Genomic DNA, 19,252 nt, shown 5'->3' on the forward strand with positions numbered 1-19,252 from the left:
TAACTTTTTCTATCTTTTTCATTCAGAAATATTTCCAAGATTATAATGTTTTTTTTTTTTCTAGGTTCCACAACGGGATGAAGAAATCTATCTGGACAATGAGGCCCTCATTCACCTGGTCCAGGAGCGTGTCCTGTTGTGGGACAGCCGTGATGACCAGCAGCACGCGAACACCACGGTGAGCTGGCAGCTCTGGAATGAGGTGGCCGCAGCGCTGATGGATGGCTGGGACACTGCGAGTCCAAGGGTCTGCAAGGATTTTCGTAAGTATTTCATTGCTGTGTGATGCCGCATTGACTCTAGGGCGTGATGACACAGGTGTGTGTCATGCTAGATATTTTATAGCATGGTACACAATTGTGTTATCATGTCCAACAGTGAGTGCATTGACCTATTGTATTGTTGTGTGATGCCGCATTGACTCTAGGGCGTGATGACACAGGTGTGTTTCATGCTAGATATTTTATAGCATGGTACACAATTGTATTATCATGTCCAACAGTGAGTGCATTGACCTATTGTATTGCTGTGTGATGCCGCATTTACTCTAGGGCATGATGACACAGATGTGTGTCATGCTAGATATTTTCTAGCATGGTACACAATTGTGTTATCATGACCAACAGTGAGTGCATTGACCTATTGTATTGCTGTGTGATGCCGCATTGACTCTAGGGTGTGATGACACAGGTGTGTGTCATGCTAGATATTTTATAGCATGGTACACAATTGTATTATCTTGTCCAACAATGAGTGCATTGACCTATTGTATTGCTGTGTGATGCTGCATTGACTGTTGAGGCGTGATGACACAGGTGTGTGTGATGATAGAGATTTTGCCATCAGGGCATTGTCTAATTTTTTTTAATTGTTTTTCCAACAGTGAACAAAGTCAGAACCCGTTGGCGCTCGATGAAGGACAGCTTCAACAGGGATGTTCGTGATGAGGGACAGGTTCGCAGTGGTTCAGTGGCAAGGACCAGAAGAAAATACCGCTATTATCAGGAGTTGGCGTTCCTAAGACTGGTCCTTGCCACCAGAGCATAAGTATTTTTTTGTATTGTATTAGTTTTTTACTCTGTGCTTTTCTATTCCACAGCAGTTGGCGCTTGTATATGCATGATACTAATGTTTTTCTTTTCTTTTCACAGCATCTAGAGCAGCACCCTGCAACCTGTCCCTGGAGCGGTCCCGTGCCAGCCATCCGACAGCCAGGAAGCAGCTTGCAGGTCTGCAACACAGACAACTGGAGACCAGGAAGCTGGTATGCCAGGTCTTCCCCTGTCCCAGGTCTCTGCCACTGGTTTTGCGGCCACTTCCAGCGGCAGAGGGCCTTGGACAGGAATGTCATGCCCGAGTTCATGCACTTGAGCACGGCCTTTCAGAACAGCCTCAAGGCACTGTCCAACAGAGTGGAAAGCGGTTTTGCCCTCATGGAACGTGGTTTTAACCACATGGGCCACTGCTTCCACTCTGTCGACAGTCGCCTTGACCGTCTGGAGGCCGACCTCAACAGACCAGCGCACCATTTTTTCAGCAAAATTGAACAGGCCATAGCGGAACACCTTAGTCTTGATCAACAGCTGAATGTGATGCAGACCTGCATCACTGCTTACATGCAGGCTATGCAGCAGAGTCAGTACATGCTGCAGTCAGTGGTGTCATTTCCAAATGTGCCAACAGTGACTCGCTTCACCACACTACTGACTTCTGCTGCATACCACTGCACGGCCACCTGCATTCCAAGCCAAGCCGGACACCACTACACCACCCCAAGTCCGAGTGCTGCTGGACACTCCCCCTCAAAAACCATGGTAAGCGCTGCTCCTGTCTGGAGCACCACCACCGCCACCGGTCCACCTGCTTGGAGCACCACCACCAATCCTCCTGCTAGGAGCACCGCCACCACTCCTCCTAGGAGCACCGCCACCGCCACCACTCCTTCTAGGAGCATCGCCACTACTTCTCCTTCTAGGAGCACCGCCACCACTCCTCATTCGAGGAGCACCCCCAGCACAACCGCTCCTCCTCCTAGGAGCACCGCCACCACTTCTCCTTCTAGGAGCACCGCCACCACTCCTCATTCTAGGAGCACCGCCACCACTCCTCATTCTAGGAGCACCGCCAGTGCTCCTCCTACTAGGAGCACCGCCACCACTTCTCCTTCTAGGAGCACTGCCAGCGCTCCTCCTCCTCGGAGCACCATCACCGCCACCACCAAGCAGCATCAGCAGCAGAGGGGTGACCCCATTCCCTTTTTTTGTGGAAAGTCAGCCAAGTTCCACCCGGTCCAGCCGCTCACCAAGGTCAAAGCGGTCACACAGTGCCAAGAGGTCCAGGCAGGAGACTCCAGGACCAAGGGAAAAAAGAAGCCCAAAACTTTGTCTGTCCCTCCCCCCTCTCCTCCTAATGTGTCTCACCCTGCCTCCAGTTCCATCCCTGAGCTCCCTTCCCCCACTACTTTCATCACCCCTTCCCATTGAATCCCTTCCTCGCCTTCCAGCCATTCCTCGTCTCTCCACACCCCCAAAGTGCCACCATCTTCGCACAAACGCAGTGCCTAATAACCCCTTTTTTTGTTTTATTTTACAATAAATGTAAAAATCTGGTTTCCCATAATACTGTTTTGTTATTGTGTCTTTCGCCGCCTACACACACTGTCCCATACACACACTGCATCGTACACTTTGCGTTTTTGCCACCACATAGCTCCATTACTGACAAATGTTTCTTGTGTCATTCCTGGAAATATGTGTAGTCAAAAACACAAATATATGACTTGGATTTTCACCACCATTAGTGTCTTCAGTCTGCTAATATTTCACAGACTAAATAGAGGGTGGTGTTGATTGCAAGGCATATCTATTGTTACCTTGCCAGGTATCATAAAAAGTTAATTGAGGATGGTGTGTTTTTACCATCATCATTTCACTATTTGTGACACAAGGCCAGGGGATCCTAGATATGCCTTGTAATTAACCACATCCTCTATTCAGTGTGTGGTGAATAAACTGAAGAGATGATGGTGAAAATACACATCATATGTACAATATTCGGGACTCGTATCATAACTATTTATCACACCTGGGCAGGTGAATACACATATGAGTTAACCGGCAGCGTTGCATCAGTCTGCATTATCTATTTCACACAGACTGGAGCGATGCTGCAGTTTAACTCATATGTGTATTCACCTGCCCATGTGTGATAACTTTCTGAAGTCAGGATGCGTTATTTTGGGCATCCTCACTTCAGCATGACACCAGGCCTGGGGATTGTAGAAGTTGTAAAAACTTTATTATCTCTCCAGTCTGCGTTCATACTCAAGCCACAGTGTTGATCCTACTAATAATATTTATAGTCACATAGTTAGGTGTCATAAAGAGTGAAGGATGCTAGTGCATCTCCAAATCACTATTTGTAACATCAGGCCAGGTGACACAAATATTAGTTGTATTATCTCCACCATCGCTGTAAATTGAACACAAACTGGAGAGATGATAAAGGTCATACAACTTGTGTGTATGTATAGTCACCTGGTCAGGAGTACTAGTAAATTCATGATGCACAAAACAGCATAATGAGTTCACTGGTACACCTGGGCAGATGATTATTGTATTGGAGTGTATACAAATATAAAAACAGAGTGGGAGTGTATAAAAACAGAGTGCACTCGGTACAGGTATCAAAACAGGTTTTTTATTAACATACACACAACATAAAATGTTTACACCATTTGATCTTGCCATTCCACATGTCCTACATCTGAGATAAAGTAGGCCGCAAATTGGGCCCTCATTTGGCCAACTTCAACGGATGACCTGAGAGGGTGCTGATTGAATTCAGGCAATGGGTTTGAAGCTGCATCATTGAGTTCAAAGTTAGGGTGCTCTCTAGCCATCACAAAGTTATGAAGAACCACTCACGCCTTCACCACCTCATCCACTGTTTTCAGTTTCAGATTAATGGCTGTTGCAAGAATGCGTCATCTGGAAACAAGTATACCAAAGGCACACTCTACAGTTCTTTGGGCCCTGGTCAGTCTGTAATTAAAGATTTTTTTGTTGTGGTCTGTAATGACAAGAAAGATATGAATGTAAGGTATGACTTAAGGTTCCCTGATTATTACGCTACAGATGAGAATTGCCTGTCACATAGCTGTGGACCCTCCCTTCTTCCCCCACACACACACTATGTGTCTGCTTGTAACCCTACACCAGACACTTCCTGTGCAAACATTCCCTGCTCTCTTCGCTCCAGATAAGGAATGTTAATTAGCTAAGTGGAAAGAATGTCTTTGTCCTGGCCATGCAGCGAATTCACGTATGGGAGAAGAAGCCATGGCTCGCACCGCATTCGCGACAGGAAAATGACATGAAAATGAAACAGACATTTCTGCGACATTCTCCGATCCAGCATCATTATGGTGGTTCTTGCGAAGTTCTAACCCCAACGGAATCCGAGAAATGGGTTTCTCCTAAATGCTGTGACATAATTACTGCATGTTTGGTCTTTAATTATTGCTACGACGGGCTAAAAAGAATGATACCATGTGCATGTTTATACGAGGTACCCTCTGCGAGATATAGTCATTATAAGTTTTGTAGTCAGAATTGTAACTCCAAGAGCAGGGGGAGGAACATCACCAGACCGCCCTTTCGTGATGTCACAAATCCAAAGCTATAAGGTACTCCCTCCTGAAATCATTCATTCGAGCTGGAGGTTTGCTGCCGAAAGAACCCCAGATGCAGGGAGACGTGTGCCTCTGCCTCCCCCCACATGGTTAGCCTAAAGACCATTAAGCAACTGTAAGTGTTGATTTTCTATGTTAATCCCATTTATTTTATATTTGCATTGTACATACCTAATGTCTCAACTTTGTAACATCTTTTATCTGTGTAATCACTGCCCCCTCCTTTTGGGGAATAAATTCTAACTTTATTAGTCTGTCTTCATGCTCTAAGACAAAGTGTACGTGCCTTTAAGATAATTGCTACTGAATTGGGTTGGCTTCGAACCCTTCTGTTAAGTTTATAACTTAATCAGAGAAACTCTGGAGCTCATAGCGACAAAGTGTGATCTGGGCCCTGCTTAGAGTGATGGAAGGGAGTTTTTAAACTAATTGGGTGGCTGCGGCCAGAGCATTTTATAATTCCCTCACTGCAGTGTGCTGGGTGGCCAGTCCTCATTGAAGCAGCAGCCCGGCGACCAATTATCCCAGGTGTAGTTCCCTGACTGACCTGAGGGTAAGGGGGGCGCCGGAGAGCTGCAAGTTCCAAAGTGGAACTGAAAAGTTTCGTGAAGTATTGTGGGCAGTGGTGGGACAACCAAAATAACCTCCCTGCGATAAATTGTTAGGGCAAGACTAACTTGTTGTTTTTTTATCACATGGTGCCAGCAGTGGGATAACTAAGATAAGCCCCCCTGTGCCTGTGATAGCCGTGTGTTGGCAGTGCGTTGCATTCCTCCATCCGTGACATAGCGGTGGGATCGTAACATGGTCCAAGACCTGGCTGGAGTAGGGTTTAAGCAGGTTTTGGCACATTTGAAAGGCCTCATCCCCAACCATTACAAATGGCTGTGGGGGACCTTTGGTGTTGGGAAGCGGCCGTGGCATGGGGAAATTGAAATGGCTAAATTTCTCCGAGTTTGCCTGGAGCTTGCTGTAGAGGGTGTGGTACGCTCCATGGCTCTCCCGGAGTTCAATAATGGGATGTATCCACAAACGCCGCCACTGCCGTCTTCGCTGTCTCTCTCTCTCCCTTTGTTGCTGGCAAGCAAATGCAAAAGCCTGAGCCAGTGCGATGTCCAGATCCAAGTTGAAGTGAAAACTCTTTCAGCTCAGATCCATGCTGACAAAGGAAAAAGCAAGCAAATCTGAAGAATTCAGCTGTAAACAGGGTGTATATAAAGAATTTCCATGAGACACGCCCACTGATGTCCCATTGGTAGAGTCTGTTTCAAGAATTTTGCAAGGATTTTCATCCTGTGAAATGTGACACCTAGACAACGTATGCGTATAAAAACGCAAACGCATGCAAAAACGCATGAAACCGCATACAAACGCACGTTTTTTTGTCATGTGCACGCTGATGCGCCAAAAAATCGCTGCGTTGACATGCGCTTGCAAGCGTTTTTTCAGTGCGTTTCAAGTGCGCACAAAACGCTGCGCAAAACGGCGCAAATGTGAAACTAGCCTTAGAAATTATTTTTCTAGTAGTAGACAACCCCTTTAACCCCTCTCCAACGCTGGGCGCAATAGTACACCCACGTTGGAATCCCCATTTGGTGCGGGCTCCGGTACTGAGCCCGCACCTTTCCGGGCACATGTCAGCCGATCTATACAGCTGACATATGCTAACAACACCCGCGGGTGGGTGTCGCTAGTGTTAAACATCCAGGGCTCCTGCCCTGAACATTTGGCCCAGAGCCCTGAATCTAGTGACAGACTGCAGTGGGGGCAACAGCCAGTCAGGTGAAAGTTACTCTGCCTGTGCACAGACCGCTGCCACCCCATGCAGAGGAGCCTCTAGTGTTGGCTCAGGAGGGGGCAGGGCAGAAGTCACAGGAGAGCAGAGCTCAGGAGGTTGAGACAAGAAGCTGTGATCTGCCCAACGTGACAACTCATTTAGGAGATGAAAGTGCGTGTGTACCTATGAGTGTGTGAGTCTATGAGTGTATACACGTGTGTGTGTGTGTGTGTGTGTGTGTGTGTGTGTGTGTGTGTGTGTATATATCATGTGTGTATAAGCAGCAAACCATACAAAAAAATTTAAATCTGGTATTGCTGGTATTGTTGTAATTGCACTAAACCAAAGCATAAAGTTGCCTAATCGGTTATACCGTACGGAGAACCGCGTGCAAAAAAAAATATAAAGTGTACATTAATCTCCTTTAAAAACAGAATACTTTATTTTAAACCTTTAGTAAAAAAAAACACATCTGACCCAGTGTAGAAAGGTACATAAACCATAAGATACAAAAGGCAATAATCGACCAAAAAGCCTGCCTGTCACAACCCTGCAATAACCTAATCTTTCTCCTTCCTTGCTGTGGAGGTTGGCACCCAGGAAATGATTTTTTGGCGCCCCCACTCAACGTGTACTATCCCTCTCTCCCCTGATTCACCCTATCAATATAGGTGGGAAAACAATATAGTGAAGAAAGGAATGAACGGAATAGATCCTTATATGATACTAATACACATAATGCACAAAAACATATTGGTTCTGGCAGTACAGTCATAAACAAACAAAACTAACTCAAAAAACATACAAAAATCTGCCCGTTCAATGGCTATCTGGCAGATCTTGTTATATATAAGTCTTGCACTCTATAAATCTGTGTTCGGGCTGCTCATGCACAGTACGAAGATCTCACTCCATGCCACAGCATACCCGTGACTTCCGGGTTTTAGATATAATGCCTCTCAAAATCAGACTCACTAATATATGCACACCATGCCTTATTAGAGACTACCGGGCATAAAAAAGGGGGGTAATGCCCGCGGCACCCTATAAATGCCATTTAGGAATGAATTTTCTTTGGGGAGTAGAGCATGCTTAGTTATATTTACAGTTGTTCATATACTTCTAAATCAAAAATACAATAACGATATATTCCATCAATCTGGAGCATGTTAAAGACATGCATAGGTATGTGGTTCACAGTACAAACAATCAAAAAGAGGGTAACGGCCAAAATAGGAATTAAAAACCAGAACAGACAATGATCAAATATTCAAATAAAGCAAGCATAGGACAGGCACTCATTTAACCCCTTAGGAGTGAGGGACTGTAATCTATTAATCCACTCTGCCTCTCGTCTCTGTATAACCCCTGAAAAATTATATAAAAAACAAAATTGTTCCCAAAGGGCTCCATATTGGTATACAACCATCACCACGAACCTCCAACCCTAATTTACTTGCAGCCTGGACGAATCAATTGTATCCTCGACTCACTTTATGCAACTTCTCCTAGTGGAGGAGAAAAGGTTATTTGAAGAATCAACAAAGAAACTGACTGGTTTGATTGAGAGGGTGCCGAAACAAAAATCCTCTTTTTGATGTTTTGTTCTGTGAAGCCACATCCGGCATCTACAGTATCCTGTCCTCCTGATGATCCGTGAGAACGGGGAAATGAGTCGAGGCATCAACTCATGCTAAGTCCTATTCAAATTTGCTCTAGTACTGTTATTTGTGCTGTGATGCTATTACATAGAGCTGGTGTGTGAGGATATGTGAAGAGAATTTTGTGGAATATCCTCAACCTATGTGGAGCTCCATTGTATTTTGGGCTATTTTGGTGCTATAGTATCTGTTGTATGGGACCATTTGAGGAGTTAATGTGTCTCATGTTAGGTCCAGAAAGTATCTGCTCTAATATTTTTATGCCTATTATGATGTTATTGGACAGAGCTGGTATGTGAGGATTTGTAAAGGGATGGTGGTGGAATATCCTCAATCTATGTTTAAATTCCATCTCACTGTGGGCTCTATGCTTTTTTTCTGATGCTATAGTGCCTTTTGTATAGGACTTTTATATAACAAGATCTGCCAGATAGCCATTGAGCGGGCAGATTTTTCTATGTTTTTTGAGTTAGTTTTGTTTGTTTATGTCTGTACTGCCAGAACCAATAAGAGCAACCTATGTTTTTGTGCATTATGTGTATTAGTATTATATAAGGATCTATTCCGTTCTTTCCTTTCTTCACTATATTGTTTTCCCACATATATTGATAGGGTGAATCAGGGGAGAGAGGGATAATCCACGTTGAGTGAGGGTGCCAAAAAATCGTTTCTTAGGGTGCCAACCTCCACAGCAAGGAAAGAGAAAGATTAGGTTATTGCAGGGTTGTGACAGGCAGGCTTTTTGGTCGATTATTGTTTTTGTATCTTATGGTTTATGTACCTTTCTACACTGGGTCAGATGTGCTTTTTTACTAAAGGTTTAAAATAAAGTATTCTGTTTTTAAAGGAGATTAATGTACACTTTATAAAGTGATCAAAAAAGGTTACGGGGTGCATAACATTTTTTGATCGTTTTTTATTTAGGTATTTCAGAATCATTATGGTACCAAAAAAATCTTCAACTAGTTGTGAAAAATAAGGCCATATACAGCTCGGTTCACCAAAAAAATAAAAAAAAGTCAGGGGTTTCCATGTAAGTTTCCTAAAATTGAGATTTAATTGAAACCCCCCTATAGATCCACTCACTTATGAGGCAGATGGAGTCACTTTATACTCCTGTCTGGTATCTGTTCCAGTGATGTTCCATCATTTAGGTGTCTTTTTAGCGCACAAGTGTGGGTGAAAACAGATCTGCGCACGTCTAAAAAGATGGAGACTAAATGGTGTACAAAGTGCCTCCATTTGCCTCATGTTGGGTGGTTCTGTAGGGGGTTTTGTCTGAATCTCATTTTTGTGAGATTTACATGGAAAATCGGAGGTAAGTGCTCGGCGTAGAACATAAGAATGTGATCCTGCCTAATTCTGAAAGAGATCAAAAAATATTATGTACCCCAATATGTTACCAATAAAAACCCTAATTTATCCCGCACAAAACCAGCCTCCAGTCACATCCGTTATCAAGTATCATGATCACTTTAACACCTTCCCGACTATCGTCATACATGTACAGTGTAAGTCGAGAGCGGGTGCATGGAGCGGGCTAACAGGCTGAACCCGCATTATAGTGCAGTATTATAGTGCAGGCTCATTCCAGTTGTAGATGTTGTTCAGTCTGACGGCTCATACCCATATGCGAGAAAAAAAGGTCCGATTTCCAGACCAAAAAAACGGATAAGTGCCATGCGAGTGTCATGCGATTTCTGTGCGATTTTTATACGGAAGATCCGTATGACATGTGTATGCAATCCGTATGCAAAATGATTTTAACATCAGCTTTTACATACAGCAGTTCTCTGCCCTTTACACATCATTTTAAAACGAAATATTCTTCAAAACACGCACACACACACACATATATATATATATATATATATATTGCAGAGAGAGATATATAGAAGAATAGCTGGTAATTCATTTGGCAGCTTCTGTAAAATCACTGCAGGAGTCGACAGGATAGAAGACATGGTTTACAGACAGTATATCCATATAGAATAGGTAGACATATAGATTTCAGTGACAAATACAATTAGTATAGTGTGTGTGTGCAAAGTACTGGACATGTATTTAATTAATAAAAGATTATTTTATGGACAAAAATGGCGTAGGGTCCCCCTATAATTAATGGCCAGTAATAGCTATGCAGACAGCTGAGGGCTGATGTTAATAGCCTAGGAAGGGTCCATGGATGCTGGCCACCCCTGGTTTCAGCCATGCAGCGGTAGGTGAATGGCGGTATTATTGGTGTGTTATGTAGCAGCGGCAGTCAGATAATATGTACTGTACTCACTGTGAGTGGTGATGGTAGTGGACATTGTGTAGCATATTATTTTGGCCTTGTATAGTAGTAATTTTGGTAATATTGGTCTTTGTATTGTGTATTTTAGCTTAGCAACGTGGTATACTGTAATTATATATGTATAGATCCTCTTTTGAGTGGTGGAGAGGTTGTATGGCGAAACAATCTGGTTAACACATAAAGTACAAGTGAAAGATTTACTCAAGTCACATTCCCATGTAAGGATATGAGATTGTTGGTTATATATGCTTAGGTCAGAAGGGATTGAATTAAAGCCACTAATACCTTTTTGTGTTTTTATAGTGTCATTTAGGAACGGAAGAGCTAATAAAGGGAGGACTAGTGAGGAGAAGCTGCGCTGAGAGAGAAATGGTGTAATCTGAAGATATTTAGAGAAATCAACTTTGGATAAAATGTATTTTTCAGTAAATAAATCATTTTGTTTTTCTATAAATCGTCTATATCATTAATTCCAACAGAAGACCAAGAAGAAATAGATTAGAAATGCAAGTCTCAAGAAGGAGAGTCAGTGGAGTGAGACTCTTGCTGTACGGACAATTATTATTTTTCAGAATACGTATATTATAATAGAAGGGCGATGGAGATTTTTTAGAATTATGATTCATTTGTGATGATAAAAGTACATTTTTGGGACGTAAATTTGGAAAAGCAGATGCTTCAATTTGAGATCATAGTTTTTCTTTGGATGAAGACCATCAACATTTCATCTGCTCTAATATGACTGCTAATTGATAATTATGTACATTTGGAACTCTCTTTAAGCCTTATTATCTGTCATTATGTTGAAAGATTATTATGCAATTTATTCATTTGAAAGTGTAATTGGTTAATGATGTGTTTAGGTATAGGAAAATCTGTACTTTTTTTTATATTTATTGCAACAGTTAGTCCAAGGGGTCCTTTAACCCCTACGCGACGGAGCCCATTTTCGTTTTGCGTTTCTGTTTTTCACTCCCATTCTTTCCAGAGCCATAACTTTTTGTATTTTTCCATCAATATGACCATGTGAGGGCTTATTTTTTGTGGAACAAGTTGTACTTTTGAACGACACCATTGGTTTTACCATATTGGGCACTCAAAAGTGAGTAAAAAAAATTCCAAGTGCGGTGATATTGCAAAAAAGTGCAATTCCACAACGGGTTTTACCATGTTCACCAAATGTTAAAACTGACCTTCCATTATGATTCTCCAAGTCATTACGAGATCACAGACACCAAACATGTCTAGGTTCTTTTTTATTTAAGTGGTGAAAAAAAATCCAAAGTTTGTTAAAAAAGAAAAAATTGCGCCATTTTCCGAGACCAGTAACTTCTCCATTTTTCGAGATGTCGGGTTGGGTGAGAGCTTATTTTTTGCGTGCTGAGCTGATGTTTCTATTGATACCATTTTGGTGCAGATACGATCTTTTAATGCAATGTCATGGCGACCAAAAAAATGTAATTCTGGCAATTCAACTTTTTTTTCTCGCTACGCCGTTTAGCGATCAGGTTAATCCTTTTTTTATAATAATAATAATAATAATAAATTTTATTTTTATAGCGCCGACATATTCCGCAGCACTTTACATTTCAGAGGGGATTTGTACAGACAATAGACATTACAGCATAACAATAATCACATACAGTAGATTATAACAAATACCAAGAGGAGTGAGGGCCCTGCTCGCAAGCTTACAGTCTATGAGGAAAGAGGTAGACACAAAAGGTGGGTGGTAACAGTTGCCCTGATTGTATGGACCAGCCATAATGTTAAGTGTGTAACAGTACAGACACAGAGGGCTAATGGATGCATAAAGCATGTGGGAACATGATGCTGGGAACCTGGTTATGGTAAAACTTTTGGCTCTGCCACACAGGGATAGGTTAGGTTAATGTGTTGAGGCGATAGGCCAGTCTGAATAAATGCGTTTTCAGGACACGCTTAAAATTGTGGGGATTGGGGACTAATCGTATTGACCTGGGAAGTGCATTCCAAAGAATTGGCGCGGCACGTGTAAAGTCTTGGAGACGGGAGTGGGAGGTTCTGACTATTGAGGATACTAACCTCAGGTCATCAGCAGAACGGAGGGCGCGGGTAGGGTGGTATACTGAAACAAGGGAGGAGATGTAGGGTGGTGCTGAGCCATGGAGGGCTTTGTGGGTGAGGGTAATAAGTTTTTATTGATAGATTGGGCGATTCTGAATGCGGTGATACCAAATATGTGTGTGTGTTTGATTTTTTTTATTGTTTTATTTTGAATGGGGCAAAAGGGAGGTGATTTAAACTTTTATATTTTCTTATTTTTTAAATATTTTTAAAAACATTTTTTTCTTACTTTTAGCATGCTTCAGTAGTCTCCATGGGAGACTATAAGCTGCCATAACCCGATCGACTCTGCTACATACAGGCGATGATCAGATCGCCTGTATGTAGCAGAATTAGAGCATGTTTCCACGTGGCGTATTCCGAGCGCTTTGGACGCAGCGGACACCTGCTCAGTCCAAAGCGCTGCTAGCTTTTATACATGCAGTGATTCCGCATATGTTCATTGAATATTTGCAGAATCACCGCATCCTATACATAGAACAGTGCTATTTATCTTGCTGAGACTGTGCGTCTCTGCAAGATAAATAGACATGCTGCGGTCTATAGTGCATATATGTAGGTTTGCCACCTGCGTCTTTGTATGCATAGTGGATATGTGGTTTCATAAAATCCCATCCACTATGCTGTAACATCTGTATGCAGCGTCCAATTCACAGCAAATACTCCACATGGAAACATACCCTGACTCACCTGCTATGGGCGCCGACCACCGGGCGGTGCTCATAGCAATCCATCAGTGACAACCATAGAGGTCTTCAGGAGACCTCTGGTTGTCATGTCAACCCACCGGTGACCCACAATCACGTGATGGGGGTCACCGGTGGGCAGATTTCCAGCCCGATGGCCAGAAGCACTTGTTAATTGCTGCTGTCAGAGTTTGACAGCGGCATTTAATGGATTAATAGCCGCGGGTGGATCGCAATTCCACCAGCGGCTGTTCCAGGCACATGCTATTTGTTCAAAACAGCTGACATGTCCCGGGAAAGATGTGGGCTCACTGCTAAAGCCCACATCAAAGGGATAGAAGCGACATGCACCGTACTAGTATGGCGCATGTCGCAAAGGGGTTGGGTCCCATGCATAAAATTCAAAGAATAGCCTATCAAAACTAGCATGCATACAATCAAAAAACAGTATAAAAAGTTACATACTTTATTGTGAAAATACTAATGAAACATCTAAAACACAGTACAGGAATCCACAGAATGTAAAGAACAAAGAAAGCAGAGAAACAGAACATTGGGATGGAACAAATTGGAGACTCTAAGGTGTGGTTATATTCTTGCATTGGAATCAATAAAGATAAATGTCTATAGACTTAAAAATATACATGAGATGTGGCAAGACTCAGTGAGTGCCACCAATGACCACAGGAAATCAATTGTAATGGGCAGAGTGTCAGCCAATATTAAGAAAAACAAACAAAATGGAACAGTCACCATGCTGACATTCAAGAGCAATATAAAGGAGTATATTAGAAATGCTTGTCCCCGAGAGCAATATATCACTGCATCATATAACAGCACACACACATATATACTGCATAAATTGCAGTATAATATCAACCACAGTAAGGGGGAAATTAAGATGTCCACCCCACACAATAAGACAGTCATCATCTACTGTGAATGGATTGGGCTTACCTCCTGAGAACGTTCTACTTATCTGTACATGATGAGCATCATACAGATATGGCAGTCGTTGACAAGGGGTTCAAGACGGCCTTTTACCAGTTACAGCATGCTGCACTGACCGCATCATGGAACAGTTGCTGCAGAGCTGAATAGTTTTAAGGTTGAAAAAGACAAAGGTCCATTGTGTTCAACCATAACCTAACATGTTAATTAAGAAGAAGGCAAAAACCCCATGAGGCAGGTGGTAATTGCCCCATATTAGGGGAAAAATTCCTTCCTGACTTCACATAGTAATTATTAATAGTATAAATAAACATAGCTTTTATTTTTCATCTCCATTGCTCCATTGGTTAGATTATAATCAGCCCTTCAATGGGGAGTTAGTACATATTTGTCTCTGGGGAGGTTACTTTTTCCCCTGAATGACATTGACCAAACATAGGTAGGAAGAAGCAATCCCACAAATATTTTTCTTCATTAAATGTGTGTATGTGCATGTAGTGTAGTGTGAGTGGATTATTATAAGTACCAATCGCCGCTGTCTCCGGGATCCAGTGTCGTTCTGCTCCATTTCTCAGTGACATCACCGCTCTGCAGAGACTCTCCAGGCCACACTACGCTCTCCGTGACCCAGAGGTGGCTCTTACAATGTAAGCCTATGGATCGTCAAAACGTAGCCCCACGGGCTTTCATTGTAACAGAGACTTCCAGCTAACGCATGGAGCAAAGAGTGAGCCAGCTAATCTGACTTGTCACTGAGAAGATGAATAGGTTTCGATTTAATAAAAATAAATCTAATATATGATTAAAGCCCCCGTTACACACAGCGAGATCGCTAGCGATATCGCTAAAGCGTCACCGATTTTGTGACGCAGCAGCGACATTGCTAGCGATATCGCTATGTGTGATACTCACCTCTGACCGGCTCCCCCGCTGGTTATCGCTGGCCACTTCCTGCTGGGCTTCCTGCTGGCGCTGACGAGCGACGTGTGGACGCTGGTGGGAGGACATCTTCATCGCCGCGTCTGACAGGTAAGTAATGACCGCCGACCGCTGCTACGTCGCTGGCGAGATCTGCCTGTGTGGCAGCTCACTAGCGACCATTTAGCGATGCACCAGCGATCCTGACCGGGTCGTATCGTGGTCGGAATCGCTGGTGCAACGCTAAATGTAACGGTACCCTTACTGTCACCCACCAACATCAAATAGTATCTGAGAGACTTTCATAGTTACATTACTATCCATTGTCATTCCATTCTTCTAAGCTTCCATATCTCTACTGTACCTTTGTGATAGTAGTGAACATGTTAGTGAATGAACATTTCAGGCATTTGAGTCCGCCGTTTTACTGCTGCGATTATTGATTAAGTGATTACGGAGGGCAGCAAAATTAATAAAGGGGATGGGGGAACTACAATACCCAGAGAGATTAGCAAAATTAGGATTATTTAGTCTAGAAAAAAGATGACTGAGGGGTGATCTAATAACCATGTATAAGTATATAAGGGGACAATATAAATATCTCTCCGAGGATCTGTTTATACCAAGGAAGGTGACTGTCACAAGGGGGCATTCTCTGCGTCTGGAGGAGAAAAGGTTTTTCCACCAACATAGAAGAGGATTCTTTACAGTTAGGGCAGTGAGAATCTGGAATTCCCTGCCTGAGGAGGTGGTGATGGCGAACTCAGTCGAAGGGTTCAAGAGAGGCCTGGATGTCTTCCTGGAGCGTAACAATATTGTATCTTACAGTTATTAGGTTCTTTAGAAGGACATAGATCTGGGGATTTATTCTGACAGAATTTTATAGGCTGAACTGGATGGACTAATGTCTTTTTTCGGCCTTACTAACTATGTTACTATGAGTGCAGCTGGTAGCATGATAAGCGTGACACGACTGATTACTATGTGAGCCATCTGTGAAAGGTACAGGGTCCCACTGATACCTAGCGTTCAATAAACAATCTGTAATTATTAACAAGATCCACGCAAGTCTGTGGTCATAAGCAAACATGACTTTTTTTGTGAACCCCCTCTTAGGACTACAGAGGATTTTAGTCATATTATTTAGTTTGATTTTTCTATAAAATCACGTACTGATAATTATATTTAAATCTGTGAAAATATGCTGTATAGTCGTTAATGTGATTAATATTTAAACATCACAACAAAGGGAAAGTATGTCCAGTAGTTAACTTTTTTTGGCGTTCTCCAAATACTGAAAAGTGCAATGAACTTTCATTTGTAGTTTGTTGACCAAGAACAGATTATTTTTAAAATATTTAGTCAGGTTTCATATGACCATAATTCGGCTTCTCCATTCTCCAGATTCCACTTGCGTCTCTGTAGGGACTGGATGCATAATACGCCTTTACACACCTTAACTATTTGGTCACATGTACAAGTTTTTCCACTTCTCATTTTGCCACAAATCTGCCTCAAATCCATTTAAAATAAGCAACAAATCTACATTTGTTACAATGAAAAAGAAATCTGCAGTATAAATTGCCATGCTGCTGATTTATAGTCTGCACTGTATGTCAGTACACGCTGCAAAGTTTTCTCTGTGTGTGAATAAGCTTTGGTAAATTCATATCCACTTTGTTACTATTGATATATGCTAAAAGTGCACTATATAGGTGCTCATTTGCACTGTGGTCATTAACAAACATAACCTGGGAAAAAAACAAAACAAGCAAATATCGTAAGTAAATAAATAGTAATAGTACATGTAAATAAGATAATATACTAGCGATAGGAGCATCCTGATTGGGCTCACCTTGTTGCGGTGGGATGGCTTTTACGCTTTTTTGATCAAAACAGTAAACTAAGTACCCTAAATTATTTACATGCACTCTTTCTATTTACTTACTGCAGGGTATTTGCTCATTTTGTTTTTATCCTAGGTTATGTTTGTTATTGACCACAGTGTGAACGTGCGCGTACACATTGCACTTATACCAATACTAGATGGTGGCCAGATTCTAAAGCATCGGGTATTCTAGAATATGGCCAGAGGGAGTTATACTGACCTTCCGACGGCCCCCGATCTCCTCTCCACTCTCCCGGCATCTTCCAGTTCCAGTAATGCTTAGCTCGAATGACCGGAGATGATGTCACTTTCGCGAGAGCACGATGTCATCAGCGGACTTTTGCACAAAGCATTACTGGGACCGGAAGATGCCGGGCACGTGGTGAGAGAAGGAAAAGAGTCCGGGGGCCGTCGGAAGGTGAGTATATCACTATTTTTTATTTTAATTCTACTTTTTACAGGTTTATGGTACCCAGGGCCTGGAGGAGAGTCTCCTCTCCTCCGGACCCTGGGTACCATCCGCACATTGCGAGCTGCGCCGGTCATCTCCCAGCTGCGTCGCCACTGACCTCCGTCGGGAGATCAGCGGCTAGCGCCGCAGATCTCCCGACGGTAGCGGTGGCGTGCGTCGTTTGAATGTTGTGGATCTGAAACACGCACCGCAAGTCAGTTTACTCTGTGTAAAACAAAAACACAGCGGGCGTGAATTTTCTATAAATCCCATCCACTTTGCTGGAATGATAAAATGCTGCACTTTTGGCACAGCAAAAATATGAAGTGTCATAAATGCACCAAAAGTTCATCATGGGAACTTAACCTAAAAGAAAACACGCATATAAAAAAAAAACTTTCCTACAGATGCTACAATGGCAATGTCTCAAACAGCTAAAAATAAGTAAAGTCAATTAAAATGTCCTAAATCGAATAATATCCTGAGAGGTGTCCAGCACCATTTTCCAGTATGTAGTAATAGGCTGATTTTTCACGTATAAGAATGCACTGGGAACATTCATTTACAGTCATAACACGGTGTATTCTTTTTCAGCACTATTTATATCAGATAATGATGGCAGGATCAGACTTGTTAAGAATGAAAACATAAACTGATTTTCAAGGGCTTTGCTAGAAACAATTGTTTTGTAAACCCCAGAACATTTAAGTAGATCATTTTACTTCTCAACCTATAAGTGTGCTATCCTGTTCACATCGCACAATGTATCCCTAAATATGTGCATACATCCAGATAATAGTATCAACCAATAGTTCTCATCTCAAGCTAACTTGCAATTCTTAAATAAGTAATCTCACTAAAATCATCTCAAGCATTAAGATAATTCTACATAAAAGACACATTACATGCAGACCCCCTAAAAAGAAGATATCCTGGATATTTGTGAGTGATGTCACAATACACAAAGTGCTGAAAAGTTCTCGTTTGTATAGCTATTAACCCAGTGTATTAACAAAGTGCAAAAATGGCAACTTACTAGGTCCACACATGGCTGCTTTGTAGTGATGTGTTTCCCTCTTCTAAGTCTCAGTTCCCTGCTGGGACATTTTTCTCCCTGGGATCCACCTCAGGGCGGCTCTGCCTTTCAACCAGTCTGACTAGTTTCCAAACTCCACCTACTGTACATTGTGCCTTTATGTCTGGGTAGTATGTGGATTCCCGGCAGGACAAGCTGCTTTCTTAGATAATATTGTTGCAGTTTATTATTTTAATATGTACTACTTTATCAGTGCAATATGAATATAATCTCCAGGACTATAGCTGTTATATTGTGTTACTTTGAGAAGCTCTGGAAACTGATAAAAGTGCACACAAAATAGGGCAATACCGTCTGGTAAAGGATAGGTATAACCAATGGTAGCCCTAACTTAAAGGTGTTATGTGCAGGCCCAACACCTAGAAAAGGTGTGGAAAGGCTGTGGTGCTGCCCCATGGCTGGGCTGGAGGAAATGGTTCTTGTAGAGCAGGGATCCCCAACTCCAGTCCTCAAGGCCCACCAACAGATCATGTTTTCAGGATTTCCTTTGTATTGCACAGGTGAAGCAATTATCACATGAGAAATACTAAGGAAATCCTGAAAACATGATCTGTTGGTGGGCCTTGAGGACTGGAGTTGGGGAACCCTGTTCTAGAGGTATATTGGCAAAAATGGAAGCTGGCATGTTTAGCTGGGCTGCAATGCGGGAATGAGGAGCCTTGACATTCTAAACTGTTTTTTATTAGTACCAACGTGTTTCTGCACCGTACCAGCACCTTTCTCAAGGTA

General features: G+C 42.4%; 1 protein-coding gene across 1 annotated transcript in view; it reads right to left on the bottom strand.

Annotated features, from left to right (window-relative positions):
• Positions 1-18,569, bottom strand: part of TMEM54 (transmembrane protein 54) — a 98,563-nt gene extending 79,994 nt beyond the window's left edge. Inside the window, exon 1 of the mRNA XM_073552013.1 lies at positions 18,464-18,569. Coding sequence (XP_073408114.1) covers positions 18,464-18,476 — 13 coding nt within the window. The 5' untranslated portion in view covers positions 18,477-18,569. The remainder of the gene's footprint in view (positions 1-18,463) is intronic.
• Positions 18,570-19,252: the final 683 nt, after the last annotated feature.

The sequence above is a fragment of the Dendrobates tinctorius genome, unplaced genomic scaffold (assembly GCF_039654945.1).
Source record: "Dendrobates tinctorius isolate UK_male_01 unplaced genomic scaffold, ASM3965494v1 ptg000183l, whole genome shotgun sequence".
Classification (NCBI taxonomy): Eukaryota; Metazoa; Chordata; class Amphibia; order Anura; family Dendrobatidae; genus Dendrobates; species Dendrobates tinctorius.